We start from the raw sequence: 25,679 nt of genomic DNA, 5'->3' as shown, positions 1-25,679 counted from the left end.
GCCCGTTCCACTTGACCATTGGATGCGGGCTTAAACGGCGCAGACCTGATATGCTTGATGCCATTGCGGGTCATGAACTCGTTGAATTCCGAGCTGTCACTAACAAGGACGTCGGGCAAACCATGGGTGGCGAACATGGCCCAGAGGCTTTCACTGGTGGCAGTGGACATACATGACGACATTATTATACATTCAATCCATTTAGAGTAAGCGTCCACTGCTACTAGGAACATTTTTCCGAGAAAGGGGCCAGTGAAATCTACATGGACCTTTGACCACGGTTTGGAGGGCCATGACCACAGACTCAATAGGGCCTCCCTTGGTGCTTTGCTCAACTGTGAGCAAGTGTTGCATTGGTGTACGCGTGACTCCAATTCTGAGTCAATGCCGGGCCACCAAACATGCGACCTGGCAATAGCCTTCATCATGACTATGCCTGGGTGGGTACTGTGATGGTCGCGTATAAATGTTTCCCTGCCTTTTTTTGGCAAAATTACATGATTCCCCCATAGGTGACAGTCCGAATGGATGGACATTTCATCCTTGCATCGGTGGAACGGCTTAATTTCGTCTTTCATTTCCCCTGGGACCGCCGACCAGCTCCCATTAAGGACGCAGCTCTTTACTAGTGATAGCACAGGGTCCTGGCTAGTCCAGGTCCTGATCTGGCGAGCCGTGACAAGTGACCCTCGCTCTCAAAAGCATCCATTACAAGGAGCAAGTCTGCGGGTTGCGCCATTTCCAACCCGGTGGTGGGCAATGGTAGCCGACTGAGGGCATCAACACAGTTCTCCGTGCCTGGTCTGTGGCGGATTACATAATCATACGCAGATAACGTTAGTGCCCATCTTTGGATGCGGGGCGAAGCATTGGTGTTAATACCTTTGCTTTCTGAGAACAACGAATGAGTGGCTTGTGGTCGGTTTCGAGCTCGGACCGGAGCCCAAATAGGTATTGGTGCGTTTTCTTAACCCCGTACGCGCATTCAATGCTTCTTTTTCAACCATACTGTAGGCTCTTTCAGTTTTAGTTAAGCTTCTGGACGCATATGCAACCGGTTGCAGTTTGCCTGACCCATTGGCTTGCTGTAACAGACAACCGACCCAGTACAAAGATGCATCACAAGCTAGTACTAAACGTTTGCACAGGTCATACAATACAAGTAACTTGTTAGAACGTAGCAGGTTTCTGGCCTTGTTAAAGGCTGTCTCTTGAGCTTTACCCCAAACCCAGTCGTCACCCTTGCGTAGCAATAAATGCAATGGTTCCAGCAAAGTGCTCAACCCCGGTAGAAAGTTACCAAAATAGTTGAGTCCCAGGAACGAACGCAGCTCCATCACATTCTGTGGTCTGGGTGCATTCTTGATGGCCTCCGTCTTGGAGTCCATGGGTTTGATGCCGTCCGCCGCAATCTTTCTCCCCAGAAATTCGACCTCTGGCGCCAGGAAAACACACTTGGAACGTTTCAGCCTGAGTCCCACTCTGTCCAGTCATTTTAGAACCTCTTCCAGGTTGTGCAAGTGTTCGGCGGCCAGTGATCAAGATGTCGCCTTGGAACACCACGGTGCGCGGAACCGATTGCAGCAGACTCTCCATGTTCCTCTGGAAGATGGCTGCTGCCAAACAAATCCCAAAGGGACATCTGTGGTATATGAACAGTTGATGTACATCAATTTTTTCGAAGGTTCAGCAGCTCGTGTGTCATGTAAGCAGAGGTTAGGTCCAGCTTGGTGAACGACTTCCCCCCTGCTAGCGTTGCAAACAGGTCATCTGCTTTGGGTAGTGGGTACTAGTCCTGTAACGAGACTCGGTTGATCGTTACCTTGTAGTCCCCGCAGATTCTGACCATCAAACAATTGGACTGGCCAACTCGTTTAACTCGACTGGCGATATGATCCCCTCTCTTTGAAGTCTGTCCAGCTCAATGTCGACTTTCTCTCGCATCATGCATGGAACCGCTCGGGCCTTGTGATGAACGGGTCGTGCATCAGGGACTAGATGGATCTGCACTTCGGCACCTGTGAAGTTGCGATGCCTGGCTCGAATAACGACGGGAATTTGTTTAGCACTTGTGTGCTCGAGGCGTCATCCTCTGAAGACATTTCGTCCCAGTTCCATTGGATCTTTCCTAGCCAGCTTCTGACGAACAGTGTTGTGCCATCGCCTGGTAAAATCCATAGTGATAAATCATGCACAGCTCCATCGTACAATACCTTCATTGCTGCACTGCCAATGACTGGTATGAGCTCTTTGGTGTAAGTGTGCAGTTTGGTGTGGATCAGACTTAGTTTTGGCCTTTGTGCCTTGTTGCCCGACAGTTTCTCAAAATTGACTGACTCGCCCCCATAGAAACTGGAATGCTGTTTAATTTGACTTTCAATATTATCGGAGGGCTTTTGGTGGTGAAAGTCTGTACCCCATACACTTCCTCTTCAGCCTCGGGTTGAGTTGCCTCTCTTGTTCAGCGTGATCTGTGCCGGATCGGTCATCTTCTGCCAACTCTGCCACGTGGTGAGTCGCAGTATGTCTGCACATTTGCTGGAGGTGCCCCATTGTTCCACAGCCCTGGCACACGTAGTGCTTGAATCGACATTGATGGGCCCGATGATTACCCCCGCAGCGCCAACGTGGTGCTAATGAATTCGCATTCACACCGCACTCTCAGTCATCCTAGGTCTGTCCTCTGCGGGCGTGTAGGCCCTGCCATGTACAGTTCTGCCTGCTGAATGCGTTATTTTATGCACAGTACTTGCCGGTGAGTTCCGATGCTGCAATGATATCTGTTTAGTGTTATCGTTCATGGACATAAAAGCCTGGGCTATCGTGAGGACCTTGCTCAGATCTAGGGATTCGGCAGACAGCAGTTTGCAAAGAATGACCTTGTGGCCGATTCCAAGCACGAAAAAGTTCCGCAGCACTTCCCTCAAAAATCCAGCAAATACCCACGGTCCCGCAAGGCGTCTTAAGTCAATGACATAGCTCGCCACGTCCTGGCCCTCGGAGCGATGGTGCGTATAAAAGCGATACCTGGCCATCAAGATGCTCTCCTTCGGCTTGAGCTGTTCCCGAACCAGCGTGCAGAGCTCTTCATATGTCTTGTCCGTTGGTTTCGTCGGTGCTAGCAGATTTTTGATGAGGACATATATCGTGGACCCGCAAACAGTGAGGAGAATCGCCCTGCGCTTGATCGCGGTTTCTTCCTTTTCCAGCTCGTTGGCCACGAAGTACTGGTCAAGATGCTCAACGAAGGCTTCCCAATCATCACCCTCAACAAATCTCTCAAGAATACCAACGGCAGCCATAACTACGTGAAAGTTCATGATCTGTTACTCGTCGCCAATTGTTACATTTAGAATAACTCCACAAGACTACATCTTAAGCTCAAACTGTTGTGACTTTGCTCTCTTTATTGTAACTCCAGAGTGAGTAGGCAGCATGGTAGACTGCCTTTTATACCTGCAGGGTGTGCAGGTGACTCTTGGGTCTCCCACAAGTGCACCCCCTGGTGGCAAGTCTTACACATTGGTAATATTTCTATACATAACACGGACGATGTGGCCCGCCCAACGTAGCTGGTCGAGTGTGGTCGGTGCTTCGATGCTGGAGATGCCTGCGCACATTAAGAGACTGAACTCCAAGTCATCATCAACATCTTCACCAAGGAGTATGAAAGCATAGGCCTTACGCTAAACATCCGTAAGACAAAGGTCCTCCACCAACCTGACCCCGCCACACAGCACAGCCCCTCGGTCATCATAAGAATATAAGATATAGGAGCAGGAGTACGCCACCTGTCCTCTCGAGCCTGCTCCGTCATTTAATCAGATCACGGCTGATCTGATCATGGACTCAGCTCCACTTCTCTGCCCGCTCCCCATAACCCTTTATTCCCTTATCGCTCAAAAATCTGTCTATCTCTGTCTTAAATATATTCAATGACCCAGCCTCCACAGCTCTCTGGGGCAGAGAATTCCACAGATTTACAACCCTCTGAGAGAAGATATTTCTCCTCATCTCAGTTTTAAATGGGCGGCCCCTTATTCTGAGACTATGTCCCAAGTTCTAGTCTCCCCCATCAGTGGAAACATCCCCTCATTATCTTATATGTTTCGATAAGATCACCTCTCATTCTTCTGCACTCCAATGTGTATAGGCCCAACCTATTCAACCTATCTTCATAAGTCAACCCCCTCATCTACGGAATCAACTTAGTGATCCTTCTCTGAACTACCTCCAATGCAAGTATATCCTTCCTTAAATACGGAGACCAAAACTGTACACAGTACTCCAGGTGTGGTCTCATCAATACCCTGTGCAGTTGTAGCAGGACTTTTCTGCTTTTATACTCCATCCCCTTTGCAATAAAGGCCGAGATACCATTGGTCTCCCTGATCACTTGCTGTACCTGTATTCTATCCTTTTGTGTTTCATGCTCAAGTACCCCCAGGTCCCACTGTACTGCAGCACTTAGCAATTTTTCTCCATTTAAATAATAACTTGCTCTTTGATTTTTTCTGCCAAAGTGCATGACCTCACACTTTCCAACATTATACTCCATCTGCCAAATTTTTGCCCACTCACTTAGCCTGTCTATGTCCTTTTGCAGATTTTTTGTGTCCTCCTCACACATTGCTTTTCCTCCATTCTTTGTATCGTCAGCAAACTTGGCTACGTTACACTCGGTCCTTTCTTCCAACTCGTTAATATAGATTGTAAATAGTTGGGGTCCCAGCACCGATCCCTGCGGTACCCCACTAGTTACTCGTTGCCAACCAGAGAATGAACCATTTATCCTAACTTTCTGTTTTCTGTTATTTAGCCAATCCTCTATCCATGCTAATATATTACCCCCAACCCCATGAACTTTTATCTTGTGCAGTAACTTTTTATGTGGCACCTTATCAAATGCCTTCTGGAAATCCAAATACACCACATCCACTGGTTCCCCTTTTTCCACCCTGTTTGTTACATCCTCAAAGAATTCCAGCAAATTTGTCAAACATGACTTCCCCTTCATAAATCCATGCTGACTCTGCCTGACCAAATTTTGCTTTTCCAAATGTCCTGTTACTGCTTCTTTGAGAAAATGTTGGAGTTCATTACTAATCACAGATGTTAGGCTAACTGGTCTCTAGTTTCCTGCTTTTTGTCTGCCTACTTTTTTTAAATAGGGGTGTTACATTTGCAGTTTTCCAATCTGCTGGGACCTCTCCAGAATCCAGGAAATTTTGGTAAATTACAACCAATGCATCCACTATCCCTGCCGCTACTTCTCTTAAGACCCTAGGATGCAAGCCATCAGGTCCAGGGGATTTATCCGTCTTTAGTCCCATTATCTTACTGAGCACACCTCCTTAGTGATTGTGATTGTGTTAAGTTCCTCCCCCCCATAGCCCCTTGACTAGTTTCTCTACCACCTCATTCTTTGCTTCCATTTGCTGTGCACCTAATGCTGGTGCAGCCGCTACCACAGTGCTTGGCTGCAGTTGGTCACCGTACACCTCCACTCTCCAACTGCTCCCATTCCAGCGTCCACTCCTCCTCTTGCTCCCGGCATTGACCTTTATACCATTGTGCCACACGCAGAAATGGGCCGCGTGGCCCAATAACCGCACCCCATTGTCGAACTTACCCCTTCGCAGAGATACCTGGCTCTGGATCCATTTGATCGCCATCTGGACTTGTCATTAAATCTGTTACATATGAATTCGCAAACTCTTTGGGGCCGAAATTGCCCTTTTCAGCGACAGCCATTATCGCCTCCGGGAGGCAATAATGGGGCGCAAAATGGTTTCCGCCTGGACACGGTGAGAGAATCGCCCCCCGGTGCGGTGAGGGAATCCCCCTGGCGCGGTGAGGGAATCCCCCCGGCGCGGTGAGAGAATCCCCCGGCATGGTGAGGGAATCCCCCCGGCGCGGTGAGGGAATCCCCCCGGTGCGGTGAGGGAATCCCCCCGGCGCGGTGAGCCAGTGGTTTGTGGAGATAGCACCTCGCTCGGCGGCACACGGCGATGATGACATCACGCGCAGCGCCCCGTTACCGCCCTGGAAGGTAAATTGCCCCACGCAGCGATCTCAGCGCCTGCTGATGACGAGGACAGTTTGATCTGTCGCATTCCAGTCGGGAAGCGGTTGCGCAGGCACTATTTAAAGGCGCCATCTTGCAATTTATTTTTTTGTCGGCAATTACCCATTTTTCGTTCACAACTTTTACTGAGTGTGGCTGCTGAACCGATCGCAGCGATTTCTTGCTGGACCATTGTTCTGACTCCTACCTTTTCCCCTGAATCACTCGATGTTGTACCATTTGTGCCCTTCCTGGGATCTGTGCTGGGAGTTGGCTGCTGCTCCGACTTCATCGTCAGACGATGCTTCGCCGAAGGCAACGACGCCGGCAATTGCAGAGGGCAAGGCATCGAGAGAGGGAGAGAGAAAGGGCACAACAGAGAGGAAGAGGCACAGGGAGAGGCACGGGGAGGGGGACAGGGAGAGGCACGGGAAGAGGCCTGGGTAGAGGGACGGGGATAGGGAGCGGCACAGAAAAGCACATCCAGCACCACAGGGAGAAGCACATGAAGATGTTGCCAGAGGACGAGGGCACCACAGGGCTACCAACAGGAGCCCTTACCCTCCCCGGGTATTCCGTCAGCAGTTCTCCTGCATCAATGTCACTGAGGAGCAGTGTGTGCGAAGGCTGCATTTCAGCAAGGATGTGGTCACAGAGCTCTGCCATCTGCTGCACCCAGACCTGGAGCCTCAGACCAGGGCGAGGACAGCTCTCTCAGTGGCAGTCAGGGTCACCATCGCGCTCAATTTCTACACCAATGGATCCTTCCAGGGAGCAACAGGAGACATCTCCAACGTCTCCCAGTTTGCCGTGCATTGCTCCATCCCCGAGGTCACAGATTCTCTGTACAGAAGGAGGAGGGACTACATCTCCTTCCCCATGAGCGAGAGAAGCAGCTCGAGCGACATGTGGCTTTGCCAGGATAGCGGACTTCCCCACGGTGCAGGGCGCCATTGACTGCACCCACGGTGCATCACAATCCTGAGATCTTCCGTAACCGCAAAGGCTCCCGCTCATTGAATGATCAGTCGGTGTGCGACCACACACACTATACTCACCGTCAATACCCGCTATCCTGGCAGCAGCCACGTGGCTTTCATCCTGCGCCAGACCGGTGTGCCAGCCCCCAAATGAAGCTCGTGGCTGGCTGCTCGGAGACAAGGGCTATCCGCTCTCCACCCGGCCCATGACTCCCCTCCACAACCCCACCGCTCCTACCCAGGCCTCGTACAATGGGAGCCATGTCATCACCAGGAACATCACTGAGCAGACCATCGGAGTGCTGAAGCAACGGTTCTGCTGCCTTGACCACTCGGGAGGAGTCCTGCATTACTCGACTGAGCGGGTGTCCCTATTCGTTGTCGTCTGCTGCATGCTGCACAACCTGACCATCATGAGGGCACAGCCATTGTCACCAGGCATTGTCCCAAAGAACCTCAGGAGGAGGAGCAGGAGGAGGATGAGGAGGAGGAGTGGATGAGGTGGAGGACGAGCAGGAGGATGAGGAGGAGGAGCTGATGAGATGGAGGAGGACCAACAGCAGGAGGAGCAGGAGGAGGACCAGGATCAGCAGGAGGAAGATAAGGTGGAGGAGGATGAGGAGGGTGAGGTGGAGGAGGATGAGGAGGAGAAGGAGCAGCAGCAGCCGCGACGGAGGAGGCAGTGAGTCCATCGAGTTCCTGCAAGGGAGGTCTGCGACCATCTCATCGGAGCTCGTTCCCACGGATTTCCATCCCATTTCCCGGTTCTTTGGGACGTTCCCCCATCACCACATCAATATGCCCTTCCATACCAAAGCCCCAAGACTGAAATGAGAGTCAACAGCAAACATTAAACATTCCAATCAACATTTATCAAACAATAAAATATATAAATGTGTATTTATTCGTCACCCGTGTGCATTTCCTTATTTGCTCCCTTTCGTTGCCCAATTCTAATACCCCTCCGCAGCGAGTCCCCTGTGGCTGCAGCACGGCTAGTGGAAGGCTGCAGTGTGTCAGGGCCAGAGACTACAGATGGCCTTGCAGGATGCCCTCGACCAGCTCTGGGCCTGGAAGGCCCGGCTGTAGGCTGCACCACCTCAGGCTGGGCGGCGGCAGTCTGGGCTGGCTGGGTGACGGGCAGCAACAAGGGCAATGGTGGAGTGGCAGTGGTGGGATCAGGAATGCTGTTATCCTGAGAGAGGACAGCAGGTTCTTGCTGCACTGACCCACTGCCACTGCCCCGGGGCAGCACCTCAGCATCTCCACCAGTCTGCTGCAGGACAGATTGCTGGGCTGCTACGACACCGTGAGATCCCCGGTCGACTATGGTGGACCCAGCGGCGAAGGCAGCAGTCAGAGCTTGCGTGGCATCCAGCGGAGACTGCGTGACAGCACCAAGACGTTGCGTGGCATCATGCTGAGCCTGGGTGAGAGCAGTCGGAGACTGGATGGCAGCAGTCACTGTCTGTATGACAAGCACCAAGACATGAGAGCAGTCTGAGCATCCATGTGAGCCACTGACTCCATTTCAGCACCAAGACGTTGCGTGGCTTCCACCTGTGCCGCAATGGAAGCTGCCACATCGCCCATGAAACGAGTCACGAGATCTGGGCCCGCACGGTCTCTCTGGGAGTCCACCATCGCCTGCACACTGGCAATGACAGGCTCCATGGTGTGCACGGAGCTCTGTGCAATGCTGGAGGCGGACTCCTCCACACTTCTTACCACTTCCGACAGGCTCTCCGCACCCTTGCTATTGCACCTATCATGTCGGAGTGCATGGCCATCACCCTTTGTGTGAACGCCTCCCTGTCGAGATCCTGATCTGAGTCCTGTGGAGCAGAACTCGCCCGGGGAGCTGGCTCCCGAAGTTCCCTTTCCCCTTGACCCTGCGAGGCCCGCTAGGCCCCAGTACATCACCCAGTGCAGACCCGTGTCCGAAACTAACCTCTAAGGACCGCGTAGTGCCAGTCTCTGAGCTGGTGCCTGCGGATGGGAGAAGCAGTGACGCAGTGGCTCCTCCCCCTCTTCCCCCTCGTGACTCAGTTGCGGGAGGCTGGTCATCAGCTGCATGGTTATCTGAACGCATAAATGGCACAAAAGTTGTGTTGAGGTGAGGGCAGGGGGCAGGAATGGAGCAAGGAAAGCAGACAGAATGAGGAGTGGAAAGTGATAAGGCCTTCTGGTTTAACGGGGAAGTGGGATGAGAAAAGGGGATAAAGATACCATTGTTGTCCCCAGCGACGTCTCCAGCAGCCCCAGGGTCCACCACCTGCGGGCCAATGAGCTGCAACACTTGCTCCTCTGGGTCGGAAACTTGCCGCAGTTCAGCTCTCCCTACCCCTCCACTCCCACCCTCTCCAGTCTGCTGCTGCTCCATCCTGTTGTGTGCCATCTTGGTCTGCAAAAGGCAGGAACCTGTGTGAGTATGGGTCCAGTTATGTATGTGGAAGATATGCCTGCAAATGTAGGCAAAGTGTGAAATGAGGATGTGACTGTGAGTAGGTACAGATGGTTGGTGGTTGCCTGCTGGGTTAAGTGCTGGTTTGCAGAATGTGCACAGACAGAGGCTCAGAGGCTGCTGTGCAAGAGTTGTGCAAACATGTACTCACCTTCACCACTTGACTGAGGTCGCTGAATTTCTTCTGGCACTGTGTGGGGGTTCTATCCACGACCATGCTGGCTGACACTCCGCGGCCACCTCTGCCCACATGGCCCTAAAAGCCTGTAGCATTGGCCTTCTCCCAGATGGGGGGGAACAGTACCTCCCTCCTTCCCTCGACTGCCCCCACCAATGTCTCCAATGCCAGGTTGCTGAACCGAGTGGCCCTTGCATAAGGCCTTGCAGCAACCATCGCCCATTCCTTGTAGCTCAGCCAAGTGAGCAAATGATGAGAATGACCAGCTGCTGCCTGAAACCACATCCCCTTTAAGAACTGGAATGATCAGTGAATGAAAGTCGGCTGAAATTAGGTGCAGCCCCGGTAATAGTGCCCCTGCAGCGCCCCCCTGAGGCCATTAGCGCCTCCGATACCACCTCGCTGCATTTCGCAAGGCAAAGTCCCCAATTTCCCACAATTTTGCAGCCCATCTCGCCGGGCACTAAAGCGTCGATCATTTTTACATTTGCCGCCCCAAACGAGGCGCTACCCAATTTCGACCCCTTTGTCTCTGGCACGCTTGACTTCAGTCAAGTTTGCCATTCTTAATATCCTGTCCCTAACACTACCGGTAGATCGCATTGCCCTACACTTCCAACGGTTCCCTCCCATCTGGCAAGGTCGTGCTAATCACGCCAGCCCGAGGAACTCACTTGCACTGAATATGTTAAAAAATAAATCAACTGTCCGTCAACGTCCCACCAGCATTGGCCAGTTTGTTCGGTTTCGATGAACCCCTGATACCCAATGATTTGACGTTGGCCTGTATTGGTGGTAGTGAGTAAACTTTATTCGGCGAGGCTGGATGTATACAGCCTCTCAGCAATAGTTTTCAAGGTATAATTGAGAGTTATATTACCCCGTTTATGCTTCTGGCCCAAAACCCCTGGCTTGTTTCCTAAGTCTTTCAAATTCCCTGAATTCTCCCGAAGTCTTCGACACCTCCTGCCTGTTCAGAACCCCTTCTCATACCCTTTTCTATCATTGAAAACTATTGAATCTCACAGATAGCACTAGAGTAAGAAATAGAACGGTATTAGGTGGGGTCAGACTAAGAGAGGATACGAGGTGATCTAAGATAGCTTTACAGTGCGTGTGTGTGAATGCACAAAGTGTGGTAAATAAGATTGGTGAGCTGCAGGTGCAAATAGCCACATGGGAATATGGTGCGATACCGGAGACCTGGCTCAAAAAAGGGCAGGATTGGATACTAAATATTCCTGGATACAAGGTGTTCAGGAAAGATAGGGAAGGAAAGAAAGGAGGTGCGTTGGCAGTACTGAAGTTGCATGATCAGCCATGATCATATTGAATGGTGGTGCAGGCTCGAAGGGCCGAATGGCCTACTCCTGCACCTATTTTCTATGTTTCTATGTATTCATTAAGGAGAATATGCTGGAGAAAGAGGATGTCCTGGAGGGGTCAAGGACAGAACCTGTTTGGTTGGAGTTAAACAACGGAGGTGCCATTACAGTACTAGGTGTATTCTATAGGCCACCAACTAGTGGGAAGGATATAGAGGGGCAAATTTGCAGAGAAATTACAGAGAGCTACAAGAGCTATAGAGTAGTGATAATGGGGTCTTCAATTATCCTAATTTCGACTGAGATAGTAATAATGTAAAGGGCAGAGACGGGGAAGAATTTCTCAACTTTGTTCAGGCGACTTTCTTGATCAGCAAGGCCCAACAAGGAAGGAGGCATTGCCGGATCTAGTTCTGGGGTCAAGTGGAACAAGTGTCAGTAGGGGGACATTTAGGGAACAGTGATAATAGTTTTTTATTCATTCCTGGGATGTGGGTGTCGCTGGCAAGGACAGCATTTATTGCCCATTCCTAATTGCCCCTTGAGAAGGTGGTGGTGAGCCGCCTTCTTGAACCGCTGCAGTCCGTGTGATGAAAGTGCTTCCACAGTGCTGTTAGGGAGGGAGTTCCAGGATTTTGACCCAGCGACAATGAAGGAACGGCGATATATTTCCGAGTCAGAACGATATGTGAGTTGGAGGGGACCTTGGAGGTGGTGGTGTTCCCATGTGCCTGCTGCCCTTGTCCTTCAAGGTGGTAGAGGCCACGGGTTTGGGAGATGCTGCCGAAGAAGCCTTGGCAAATTGCTGCAATGCATCTTGTAGATGGCACACACTGCAGCCACGGTGCGCCAGTGGTGGAGGGAGTGAATGTTGAAGGTAGTGGATGGGGTGTCAATCAAGCGGGCTGCTTTGTCCTGGATGATGTTAAGCTTCTCGAGTGTTGTTGGAGCGGTATTCATCCAGGCAAGTGGAGAGTGTTCCATCACACGCCTGACTTGTGCCTTGTAGATGGTGGAAAGGCTTTGGGGAGTCAGGAGGTGAGACACTCGCCGCAGAATACCCAGACTCTGACCTGCTCTTGTAGCCACAGTTTAACCATGATGGTTAGGAAGCTTTTAGAAACGATAATCCGGGACAAAATTAACAGTCACTTGGACAAGTAATTAAGGAAAGCCAGCATGGATTTGTTAAAGGCAAATCGTGTTTAACTAATTTGATGGAGTTTTTTGATGAGGTAACTGAGAGAGTTGATGAGGACAATGTGGTTGACGTGGTGTACATAGATTTCCAAAAGGCGTTTGATAAAGTGCCACATAATAGGCTTGCCACTAAAGCTGAAGCCCATGGAATAAAAGGGACAGTGGCAGCATGGATACGGGATTGGCTCAGTGACAGGAAACAGAGAGTAGTGGTGAACGGTTGTTTTTCGGACTGGAGGAAGGTATACAGTGGTGTTCCCCAGGGGTCAGTACTGGGACCACTGCTTTATTGTATATATTAATAACTTGGACGTGCGTGTACTGAGCACAATTTCAAAATTTGCAGATGACATATAATTGAAAATATAGTGAACAGTGAGGAGGATAGTGATAGACTTCAGGAGGACACAGTCAGGCCGGTGGAATGGGCGGACACGTGGCAGATGAAGTTTAACGCAGAAGGTGTGAAGTGATACAATTTGGTAGGAAGAACGAGGAGAGGCAATATAAACTAATGGGTACAATCCTAAAGGGGTACATGAACAGAGAGACCTGGGGTATATGTGTACAAATTGTTTAAGATGGCAGGGCAGATTGAGAAAGCGGTTAAAAAAACATACAGGGGCTGAAATTGCCCACCGCCCGAAACGAGGCGCACCCACCGCTTTCAATGTGTTGTGGCCGCCCCAATGCACCGGGACAGGCTAACCATCGAAATTCAGCACTCTGAGATTTTTCTGGAGCGGGGCGGAAGTGGTCTCATCGTGTGGGCGGGGCGGAGTGGCCGACGCGGTCAGTCATCAGCGCCATGCTGATGACATCATCGCGCTGGCATGTCACACCATCCCACCCCTTCAGTTAAAGGGGAGGGCCGCTGCGAACTCTGCAGCCACTTTAGTGGCAAACACTGGGCCACCAGGGAGGGTTTTGACCGGGCCAGCGGCCTGGCACCCAAGAGGGGGCGCCAAGGCTGCCTGCTAGCGGCCTGGCCAAACCCTGGAGCATAATTGTCGACCCGACATGGCAGTCAACCGGGAAAAAAAATAACATGGGGTCGCCGGCAGCGCCACCTCCCCTTTAAGGGCGGCCGCGCCGTCAAGCCACAGATCGTGTACCGACGGCAACAGCTGTCAGTGGCGCCGCTCCTGCGGGGCAATTTCATGAGGGGGTACCTGCCGATCGGTAAGGGGCCGGTGCGTGCACGCCGCGGCGGGAAAGTGGGCGAATTGAGAAAGTTGTATTTTAACTTTAAAATTCTCAACCTCGTTTTCAAATCCCTCCATAGCCTTGCCCCTCCCTATCTCGTAACCTCCTCCAGCCCCACAACCGTCCAAGATATCTGCAGTTCTCCAATTCTGGCTTCTAGAGTATCTGTTATTTTAATCGCTCCACCATCAGTGGCCGTTCCTTCAGCTGCCTGGGCCCGAAGCTCTGGAACTCCCTTCCTAAACCTCTCCGCCTCTCTACCTCTTTCCTCCTTTAAGACAATCCTTCCAATCTACCTCTGTGACCAAGCGTTAGTTAATCTGCCTCTTTATATGGATTGGTGTTAAATTTTGATTGATCACGCTCCTGTGAAGCGCCTTGGGAAGTTTTACCGCGTTAAAGGCGCTATATTGTTATTGTTGGTATTCTCTCGTGTATGTGGAGTAACCGGGTCAGGGAAATGTTCCAACTTCTAACGTGACAACTTTAAAATGTTCTTATGTTATCAGGATGAAGAGAGGGGAACTGTTTGACTACCTGACTGAGAAAGTTACTTTCAGTGAAAAGGAGGCCAGGTAAGTAAATATCTCTGTCTCTCTGAATGTCCTATGTAAACATCCCAGTGAACACTTCATCAACCAGACTCGTTTGAATCTCAGGTGAATCTCACTCACCAGGTGAGGATTGCCACGAGAACACTCGAGGTGCGTTAAGGCCTGGCGTTTGCCTTGAGCTCAGCACAGTCTGAGGTGGAGTGATTTGCAGGCAGTTAGGATAACAGAGTATTGGTATCAACTCCAGTAACTCGCCATTGTGACATATTCAGTCACCATGAGTATGATTGCATCTCCTTTGACCGATCTGTTTAGATAGAAATTCACACCACCTGGATATCGGGCAGGGGAAGTGGTGCTGCCACTTATCTCCCGCTACCTCCCCAACCTTGCCATCCTCTTTACAATGTTTGTTTGATAATTGAGTTGCTCCATTTATCAGATTCTGCACTTTTCACCTGATTCTTCCTAAAATAAAATACTTTTCCTTCTCCAGCCTTCCCAAGTGTAAAGGTATTTGCTGCATCGCTGGTCTCTGCCCCTTCAATCACCTTCACGGTCTCTCCAGCTTCTACACCCTCCCTATAACCCACCTCTTTCACTGACCCTTCATCATACCTCCCAATATCGCATCCTTTGGCTTGGGGGGAGGGATTGTTGCCTGATGTGAAGTGCCTTGGGTGTTTATGTACACTATATAAATGTAAATTGTTGTAGCTGCTGCTAAAACTTCCACCCATCGTTTTGCCACCTTCCCACTCAAACTTTCCAACCTACTCGCCTGTTTCCTGAGCTCCACCCTGAACATTACCATCCGTCCTGCACAAATCCATCTCACCGTCCTCTGCAAACTTCCACCGGCTCTCCGGCCCTTTAAAACTTCTGCGCTCTTTTAACGCAAGAGGCCTGTCCCCCCTGACGGGCCTAGTCCCTCAGGGTGAATATTTTGTGTCCTTCTGCGCATGCGTGCCTTGGCCGGCGCCCCCTTTTTGCCCACGTGCTCGATCCGGTCGCGCCTGCGCAGCGCAATTACAAGGAAGCCGGAATTGCGGCCGAACCACGAACCCTGTGGGGTTCATCGCCGCTCGAGCTGCTTCCAGAGCTTTTGGATTGTCGCCAGAACTTTTGCCTAAAATATCGCGGTGATTATCTCCACTGTAATGACTCAAGAGTCTGGTCACGATAAACTGCTTCAGGTGTAAACCTGATCCAACTTTATTCGCGCCCAAAGTGACCGCGTGACATAGTACCCACGCTTATATACAGTGACCGCGCACACGTGCGTACAGCCCAATGACTTCTGACAGTGGCGCCCTCTGGTGTCAATACATAACAACATCCCCCTTTCAAGATCTTAATATCAGTCTCTTTACAAATTAAGACGTTATGGGACTTTCCGCTCACGAGTTGATCGTCTCAGTTCAACTTTAGTTCTAGGCGAGCGTTCTGAATCAGTTGTGACTGAAGGCTGAGTAACCGATCTGATGGGAGTGGTAATGACCACATCAGAGACTGGAGATCCAGTTTCAATAATGACAGCAGAGTCCTCTGATGAGTGAACAATGGTTGGTTGGTCACTGACTACATCTTCCTCACTCGGTTCCAGCTCATCCGTGTACCGCAGTTTAACCTGGTCAGGGTGTTTCCTGCATGTTTGCCCATTCTTGAACACGACAATAAACACTCTGTTACCCTCCTTGGCTGTAACAGTGCCGGCGATCCACTTTGGACCTTGACCATAGTTCAGTACATAAACCGGATCGTTGATCGAGATGTCATGTGACACGGCAACACGATCATGACACCATTGCTGACTTTTGACGTCTGTTTTCAACACGATCATTCAAATCAGGATGAACAAGAGAGAGCTTGGTCTTGAGATTTCTCTTCATCAGTATTTCAGCAGGAGGAACCCCAGTAAGTGTATGAGGTCTTGTCCTGTAACTGAGCAATATACATGACAAACGAGTCTGCAGTGAACCCTGAGTTACACGTTTCATACTTTGATAGTTTGAACAGCACGCTCTGCTTGACCATTAGAAGCAAGTTTGAATGGAGCTGACCTCACGTCTAATACCCTTGAGTTTCATGAACTCCTGAAACTCAATCCTTGTGAAGCAAGGTCCGTTGTCGCACACAACAATGTCAGGCAAACCATGAGTAACAAACATGACACGAAGGCTCTCAATAGTAGGTGTAGATGTACTGGATGACATAATAATGCACTCTATCCACTTTGAATATGCATCCACCACAATAAAAAACATCTTTCCCAGGAAAGGGCCCGCAAAATCAATGTGGATCCTCGATCATGGTTTAGATGGCCACAACCAAAGACTCAGCGGAGATTCCTCTGAGTGCTTTACATAGTGGCATGCAAGTATTGCACTGATGCACACATGATTCCAGATCAGAGTCAATTCCAGGTTACCATACATGAGACATAGCAATGGCTTTCATCATGACAATACCGGGATAAGTGCTATGTAGTTCACGTACACATTTTTCTCAACCTTTCTTAGGCATGATGTCACGATTACCCCACAGTAAACAATCTAACTGAATGGACAGCTCATCTTTGCGACGGTTGTAAGGTTTGGTCTCATCACACATCTCCATAGGTATGGCAGACCAATCACCACTGAGGACACAACGTTTCACAACCGATAAAATAGGGTCATGGCTGGTCCAGATCCTAACTTGTTGAGCAGTGACAGGAGTTCCTTCACTCTCAAAAGCATCCATTACTAACAGTAGATCTGCAGGTTGAGGCATCTTCATATCTGGTGTAGGCAAAGGCAGACGACTCAATGCATCGGCACAATTCTCAGTGTCAGGTCTGTGATGAATAACATAATCATAGGCAGACAGTGTCAACGCCCACCTCTAGATACGGGACGATGCATTGGTATTAATACCTTTGTTTTCCGTAAACAATGAAAAGAGCTTGTGATCCGTTTCGTGTTCAAAACGAAGACCAAACAAGTACTGATGCATCTTTTTGACCCCATACACACAGGCCAAAGCTTCTTTTTCTACCATGTTGTAAGCTCTTTCCACTTTTGACAAATTTCTCGAAGCATACGCAACAAATTGTCGCTTACCCGACTCATTTGCTTGTTGGAGTACACAGCCAACCTCATATGATGAAGCACTACAGGCCAATACAAGACGCTTACACGGATCATAATGAACAAGCAACTTGTTTGAACATAGCAGATTCTTAGCTTTCTCAAAGGCTCTATCTTGAGACACACCTCAGACCCAGTTGTCGCCTTTTCTGAGTAGCATGTGCAGTGGCTCTAGTAAAGTGCTCAATCCGGGTAAAAAATTACCAAAGTAGTTGGGTAGCCCAAGGAATCAACGCAGCTCTGTTACATTCTGAGGCCTGGGTGCATTTTTGATGGCCTTGGTTTTAGAATCAGTAGGCCTGATGCCATCAGCAGCAATTTTCCTCCCCGGGAATTCAGCTTCAGGTGCCATGAAGACACACTTCGAACGATTCAGCCTGAGTCCCACTTTGTCTAGACGCTGTAGGACTTCTTCAAGATTGTTCAGATGTTCAGCAGTGCCGCGATCTGTGACCAGAATGTCATCTTGAAACACAATAGTTTTATAGGAACGGACTTCAATAGACTCTCCTTATTCCTCTGAAATATGGCTGCAGCTGAACGAATTCCAAAAGGACAAACAGTCCTTTATGGATGTTGATGCAGGTGAGTTTCTTTGAAGTGCCGACAAGCTCCTGTGTCAGATAGGCCGACGTCCGATCTAGTTTAGTGAACGACTTCCCACCAGCTAGCATGGCGAACAGGTCATCAGCCTTCGGTAATGGATACTGATCCTGTTTCGAAAATCAATTAATCCTAACCTAGTAGTCTCCACAAATCCTGACAGTGCCATCGCTCTTCAACACAGGAACAATGGGACTGGCCCACTCATTAAACTCAACCGGTGATATGATCCCTTCACGTTGGAGTCTGTCAAGCTCAATTTCAACCTTCTCCCTCATCATGTAAGGAACAGACCGAGCTTTATGATAGACAGGCCTTGCATTGGAGTCCAGATGAATCTGCACCTTGGCTCCTGTAAAGTTAACAATGCCCGGTTCAAACAAAGAAGGAAACTTCTTCAACATTTAAGCACACAAAGTGTCATCCACCGAGGACAACACTTTGATGTCATTCCTCTTGATTTTCTCAAGCCAATTGCTGCCGAACAGTGTTGGACCATTACCTGGGACGATCCATAATGGTAGATCATGAACCACACCATCATATGACACCTTGACCACTGCACTGCCAATCACCGGTATGAGTTCCTTAGTGTAAGTACACAACTTGGCATTGACTGGACTCAGCTTCGGCTTCACAGCCTCAGTGTCCCACAGCTTGTCGAATGTCCTTTGGCTCATTATCCACTGACTCGCACCCGTGTCCAGCTCCATTGATACAGGCAAGCCATTCAGCTTCACATTAACAATTATCGGCTGGCTCTTTGCCATCAATGAATACAGACCATACATTTCCTCCCCAAGTTGTGTATCTGGGCCAGCACTGGACTGGTCATCATCAACAATGTGATGAGCAGCAGCACGCTTGCTCAGTTGTGGGCACATTCTCTGAAGATGCCCCACTTTCGAGCAGCCATTACAGGAGTACTGTTTAAACCGACACTGATGAGGCCGATGATTGCCCCCACGACGCCAACAAGGTGAAATCGGATTCGTACCAGTTGGCGGACTTTGAGCAGCTACAGGTTTCACATAAACAATCGAGTAGGCTCTGCCATAAGCAGCTCTGCCAGACGACGACACAATCTTGTTTATAGTACCTACCGTGGAGCTCCAATTCTTCGATGATATCTGCCTCAAATTATCATCAGTCGTCATGCATGCCTGGGCAGTCGCGATGGCCTTTCTCAAATCCAGCTTCTCTTCGGCTAATAACTTACGGAGAATCACATCATGGTTGATGCCTATCACGAAGAAAGCTCGCAACACATCTTCCAATATGTTCCCGAACTTACACGGCTCAACAAGACGTCGCAGGTCAGCGACGAATCTTGACACATCCTGCCCCTCAGCACGAACATGCGTATAGAAGTAGTAGCATGAGATGATGATCCCCTCTTTTGGCTTAAGGTGGTCACGCACCAAAGCACACAAATCCTCGTACTCTGTCCGTTGGACGTACAGGCGAGAGAAGGTTCTTCATAAGGCTGTAAATTTTCGGACCACAAACGGTGAGGAAAACCGCCCTGCGCCGAACTGCGTCAGCCTCCCCCTCCATTTTGTTGGTCACAAAATACTGATCCAGGCGGTCGATAAAATCCACCCAATCCTCGCCATCCGCGAATCTCTCCAGAATTCCAATAGTGCCCATTGTGCAGGCAAAGGTTCTTAAGTTACCTCGTCGCCAAATGTAATGACTCAAGAGCCTTGTTACTGTAAATGGCCTCAGGTGTAAACCTGATCCAACTTTATTCGCGCCCAAAGTGCCCGCATGTCATAGTACCCGGGTTTATACACCAGTGACCGTGCACACGCCCGTACAGCCCGATGATCTCCGACAGTGGCGCCCTCTGGTGTCTGGTGACCCCAAGCATCAATACATAACATCCACAAACATTTTTGTGGCCTTCGGTGGGAGAGAAAAAAATCGGAGGTGGGAGAAGGCGGGGGAAGGGAGGGATGGGGGAAGAGTGGGGGGAGAGAGAGAGAGAAGCTGGGGGGGAGAGAGTGGGGGGGAAGAGCGAGAGTGACTGGGGGAAGAGAGAGAAAGTGGGTCAGAGAGAAAGACTGGGGAGGGAGGGGACGGGGGAGAGAGAGAGAGGGGGAACTCAGGAAAGATGGATTACGTTCTTCCAGCCCCACCCCCTTTACACCCGCACCACAGGTTGATTTCTCGGAAAGCTCAGTGTGTGTATGACAAGTGACATCATTGGGCTGGACAAAATCCGGAAGTCACGACACTGTCACTATTCGCTTCATAGCCAATAAACCTGTTAACAATCCATGACTCACACACAATGCCCCATCTATGGCACGGCGGGGGCGGGGGGGGTTCGATCAGGAATTTGAGCTGGGATGGGTCAGGAACTTGGGCTGGGGGGTCAGGAACTTGGGCTGGGTGGGTGGGTGGATTTAACCTGTGAGCTCTCTCCTGTCTGGAGTCGGCAGTCAGAATGGCTCGAATTACACTTTGCAAAGTCACTGATGACATAGGTAGGGCGGTTGGGTGTGGCTTATCCTCTAAGGGGCCCAATCAGCAATCAGGTCATGTGATCAAGGGGAGGCAATCAGAGCATTTTTCTGTTGGAAATAAACACGTCCCTTGTCCCTCCCTCGAGGCCCAGGGGGAGGGATTTGTGCGTGCCGGTGTCACCGGCAACTCGAGTTAAGGGCCGCCAAAAATGGTCACAGGGCTACCTACCATTGAAAAATTTGCGCTCCGGGTTAGCAATGTGGAGCACTGCGCTAACGTACCCTCTTGGTGGCGTTAATGGAGGCTTCTGACGTGAAGTTCCCATCCACAGTCGGCATTAACAACTTCTTACAGCCATGGGGCATTGTGGACAATTAAAGGGGCGATGCATTAAACTAATTTTGAGTGGCCTGGATATAGTGGATAGAAAGGGCCTATTTCCCTTAGCAGAGGGGTCAACAACCAGGGGGACATAAATTTAAAGTAATTGGTAGAAGGATTAGAGGGGATTTGAGGGGAAATGTCTTCACCCAGAGGGTGGTGGGGGTCTGGAACTCACTGCCTGAAAGGGTGGTAGAGGCAGAAACCCTCACCACATTTAAAAAGTACTTGGATGTGCACCTGAAGTGCTGTAACCTGCAGGGTTACGGACCTAGAGCTGGAAAGTGGGATTAGGCTGGATAGCCTCATGTCATGATGGGCTGAAATGGCCTCCTCGCACACTGATACAATTAAAGAGTTCTAATTTCTGCTTGTAGGAACATCATGCGAGCACTGCTGGAGGTGGTGCAGTTCCTCCATTCCAAGAACATCGTGCACCGAGATCTCAAACCTGAAAATGTCCTCCTTGATGATGACATGAACATCAAGCTGTCTGACTTTGGGTTTTCATTACAACTTAGCCCAGGCAAGAAATTGCGAGGTAAGCAAAGAGCTTCCTATCTGGGGAACGAGGTGAGTGGGCTCAGAGAAGGATTAACCTGAGATAACTTGTGACCTTTGACCAGGCCTGGTTCACCTGATGAAAAGAAAAAAAGTAACAAATAATTACTTCACCATCCAACCAGGAAACAACCGATGAGCATCAGTCGGGGCAGTGACTGAGCATCAGACACAGGGAGTCAGAGACTGAGTCACAGACAGAAAGGGGAGGATTTAGAGGAGTGAGAGAGACCAGGCGAGTGCGAGAGATGAGAAGAGTGTCACAGAACAGGATAGAGCGCGAGTCGAGGATAAGGTGAAAGACCAAAAGGCAGTGAAAGGTCAAGAGTGCGAGAGACCTGCAGAGTGTGTGACCCCAGTGTGTTGGATATAGTGTGTGACCCCAGTGCATGATGACCCCAGTGCGTGGTGACCCCAGTGTGTGACGACCCCAGTGTCGGGCCTCAGTGTGTCGGGGCCCAGTGTGTGACCCCAGTGTGTCGGGTCCAGTGCCTGTGACCCCAGTGTGTCGGGCCCAGTGCCTGTGACCCCAGTGTGTCGGATGCCAGTGTGTGACCCCGGTGTGTCGGGTCCAATGTGTGACCCCGGTGTGTCGGGCCCAATGTGTGACCCCAGTGTGTCGGGCCCAATGTGTGACCCCAGTGTGTCGGGCCCCAGTGTGACTCCAGTGTGGGACCCCAGTGTGTGATCCCAGTGTGTCGGACCCCAGTGTGTGACCCCGGTGTGTCGGGCCCAATGTGTGACCCACGTGTGTCGGGCCCAATGTGTGACCCCAGAGTGTCGGGGCCCCAGTGTGACTCCAGTGTGAGACCCCAGTGTGTGACCCCAGTGTGTGATCCCAGTGTGTCGGACCCCAGTCCATACTGTGGAAGTATCTGCTGCTACCCACTCTGCTTTTTGTTCAGAAACTTTCTCTTCTGCGCCTCTAATACAGAATTATGTGGGACCCCAGGATACCTGGCTCCAGAAATTCTACTGTGTTCAATGGATGAAACGCACCCTGGATACAGCAAAGAAGTGGATTTGTAAGTAATGACTAAATACAGCTAAATATTAAAGATTGTTTAACTTTAATAATATGGCTATTTACAGCATATTAAAATCCTCATGTCGGTTACACGCTTCATTAAATCTCTTATGTAAATATTTCCCATGGAGATTCAATGATAAAATGTCCACAAGTACCTGTTACACTTCATCTTCATCGGCGATCCCTCGTATCGAGGATGACCCACCAAAAAGGGATGTGTACACAGGTGTTTCAATGAAGGACCTAATATTCCAGGTCCCAAACGACATCCTGAAGGGTGGAAGATACCTGTGGATGGATTTTTTTAACGTGTGGTGACCATTGCACACCAGCCACCACATGGGCTTGACAGAGCTAGGTCTTGGTCCAGTGGCAAGGATTGACCAGGACGATTGGAGACCTGCTCTGCTGCACGGGCCTAGTGCGCACACATAGCGCAGTGTGGGCTGGCCCGTGCTGCCCCTGGGCCCTCGCCTCTCCTGGGCCCCGATCACATCGCTCTACAATCTCTCATCACTCCTTCGCCCCGACCTCACCGCTCCTGCTGTACTGCTGTTACATTTATCCCTGGTTTGATTCCCTTTTGGTACTTGACACTCTAATAGGTGTTCCAGTGTTCATTTTCTGTCATGGCCCCTTGTCACACCACTAACATGGCACGGTAAATCACTCGCCATACTTCCTGAGCTAAACTACATCTGCCCATTTTTTCACTCTCTGAACTTTCTAATGTCGGAAATAAGGTTTTAAATATAATAAAGGGGGAGGAATCGGGTGGGTGTGCGCCTGCTGTTAGCGCTCGCTGTGACGGTGTGCGTTGTGTGTAGGTGGAGCTGTGGAGTGATCATGTACACACTGCTCAGTGGCTCACCACCGTTCTGGCACCGGAAACAAATGTTGATGCTCAGGATGATCATGGATGGAAATTACAATTTCGACTCTCTGGAGTGGCAGGATCGATCGGACACGGTGAAAGATCTGGTAGGTGTTACACGGACTAGATAGTGACATGTTTATTCAACTGTTTTCTCAATTATTTATGTTCAAAACTTAAAATCGTATGAGCAACCAATAAAATCCGACAATTGTAAATGTGTCTCAGTAAATACTTCATTTATTCACTAACTGTTTCTCAATCACGATCAAAGTGGGTTTTAAATTTTCACTTTCACAGACAATGTAATGTGCAGCACAGGGATATAACAACAACAACTTGAATTTATATAGTGCCTTTAACGTGGTAAAATATCCCAAGGCGCTTCATAGGAGCGATTATCAAACAAAATATAACATTAAGCCACAGAAGGAGATATTTGGGCAGATGCCCAAAAGCTTGGACAAAGATGTAGGTTTTAAGCAGACAGTGTAATGTGCTATACAGGGATATAATAGACAGTGATGAGAAGCATAGAGCCCCACCCTCCAATGCAGAAGCGGCGTTGGAGGAGGATGGAGTGGTCAACTGTGTCAAAGACAACAGACAGGTTGAGAAGGACGAGGAGGGATAGTTTACCATGGTTACAACCACATAGGATGTCACTTGTGACTTTGATAAGGGCCGTTTCAGTATTGTGGCAGGGGTGGAAACCTGATTGGAGAGTTTCAAACATGGAGTTGAAGGAAAGATGGGCCCAGACTTTGGAGATGACAACACTTTCAAGGACATTGGAGAGGAAAGGGAGGTTGGAGAAGGGGGCAGTAGTTTGCAAGGACGGAGGAGTCAAAGGAAGGTTTTTTTGAGGAGGATATGTTGACATCAGATTTGAAGGGGAGGGGGATAGTACCTGAGGAGAGAGAACCGTTAACAATATCTGCTAACATGGGGAGCAGGAAGGGAAGTTGGGTGGTCAGCAGTTTTGTGGGAATAGGATCTCATGGAGAAGATGAGCTTGGCGAGGAAAGCTAGGAGAGAAACTAGGGAAAGATACATGTTCAGTGTTAGTTCGGGGGGAACCACAGGGGAAGTTTGGCCCAGTGGGCTTGGGGAGGGTGGGTATGGCAGAGGCAGCTGAGCGGATGGTCTCAATCTTAGTGACAAAGTAGTCCATGAGTTCCTCACGCTCGTTGTTGGAGGTGAGGGTGGAGGAGGCAGGGTTTAAGAAGATGGTTTTTAGTGAAGAGAAACCGTGGGTTATCTTTGCATTCCGGGATGATCATGGAATAGTGAGCAGTTTGGCAGAAGTGAGCGGGACCCGACAATGCTTTATGTGGTCCAGTCAGATCTGGCGATGAATGGCTAAACTAATTTTCCGCCAGAAATGTGCAAGTCTGCGTCGCTTGGATGTAAGGGTGCAGAGATGAGGGATATATCAGGGGGAACAGCCAGGGTGAGAGAGAGTAATGGTTAATGGGGACAAGGGCATCAAAGATGGAGGTGAGCATGTGATTGAGCAGATCGGTGGCTGCAGGAATGTGATGGTGGATGCAGGGCCCAAAGCTAGACTGTTCGGAATTTGAAAGTGCCTTTGCAAGTGAGTTAAGAGAGACTTCTTTTCCAGGGGTGGACACAGAAGGAAGTGGGTTTGGGAGGGGAAAAGGGAGCGTGGATGGAGAGCGACCAGGAAGTGATTGGAGATGGCCTTATCTGTGATTGACACAATGGGAGTAAATAGGCCACATGAAATGGGAAGGCCAATGGGGTGGCCATGACTATGGGTAGGGAGGTTTACATGGAGGAAGAGATTAAGGGAAGGTGAAATGACTGAAGATGAGAAGTCAGTCAATGCAGAGACTGAGGGAGGAAAGCAGTGAAGATACCAGTGAGGAACTAGGCGTGGTACTGAAATAGAAGTGTTGGTCTCGGGTCTGGAGCCAACATGCATTTGCGAACGGACGCAGCAAAAGTCAATTTAGAAATGCCTGGTTACATAGCAAGATTAGATAGATATGTCCTGGTGATAATCGGGGGATAGAGAGCAGACACGAGGAAGGAGTCTGGAGTTAGAGTCAGAGGTGAGAGAAAGATAACGAAGAGAGGGAGGAGACAGCTTGGTGCATCAGAGAACTGATGTCCAGGTTCGGAGACCGGTGTGGAGAGCGAGAGAGTTATTTGAAGGTTAAGGTATTGGAGGATGCACTGTTGGAGGTGTTTCCATGGTAATGAAGAGCCGGGGGGTGGGGGGGGGGAGAATCGATCATGGGGCAGAAAAACAGTGATGAAGTTGTACGTCACCATAAAATCCAGAGGCAGCATAGAAATGGACTGCAGCCCAGGGAAATTAAATTGTGGACAGGAACCAGCCTGTAGCAGAGGCTGAGAAACCGGGTCACAAGCTCAGAGATTGGAGGTAATATACTAGCATGGATTGAGGATTGGTTCACGGACAGAAAACAGAGAGTAGGAATAAACGGGTCATTTTCGGGTTGGCAGGCTGTAACTAGTGGGGTACCGCAAGGATCGGTGCTTGGGCCCCAGCTATTCACAATCTATATCAATGATTGGGATGAGGGGACCAAATGTAATATATCCAAGTTTGCTGATGATACAAAGCTAGGTGGGAATGTAAGTTGTGAGGAGGATGCAATGA

General features: G+C 49.8%; 1 protein-coding gene across 1 annotated transcript in view; it reads left to right on the top strand.

Annotated features, from left to right (window-relative positions):
• LOC139255441 (phosphorylase b kinase gamma catalytic chain, skeletal muscle/heart isoform-like) overlaps positions 1 to 25,679 on the top strand; it is a 111,916-nt gene that overhangs the window by 73,423 nt on the left and 12,814 nt on the right. The window contains exons 5-8 of the mRNA XM_070873921.1: positions 13,930 to 13,995; positions 20,939 to 21,102; positions 22,057 to 22,147; positions 22,980 to 23,133. Of these exons, the coding sequence (XP_070730022.1) occupies positions 13,930 to 13,995; positions 20,939 to 21,102; positions 22,057 to 22,147; positions 22,980 to 23,133 (475 nt within the window). The remainder of the gene's footprint in view (positions 1 to 13,929; positions 13,996 to 20,938; positions 21,103 to 22,056; positions 22,148 to 22,979; positions 23,134 to 25,679) is intronic.

Source organism: Pristiophorus japonicus, unplaced genomic scaffold (genome assembly GCF_044704955.1).
Source record: "Pristiophorus japonicus isolate sPriJap1 unplaced genomic scaffold, sPriJap1.hap1 HAP1_SCAFFOLD_608, whole genome shotgun sequence".
Classification (NCBI taxonomy): domain Eukaryota; kingdom Metazoa; phylum Chordata; class Chondrichthyes; family Pristiophoridae; genus Pristiophorus; species Pristiophorus japonicus.
This window is presented reverse-complemented; position numbering and strand designations above follow the sequence as displayed.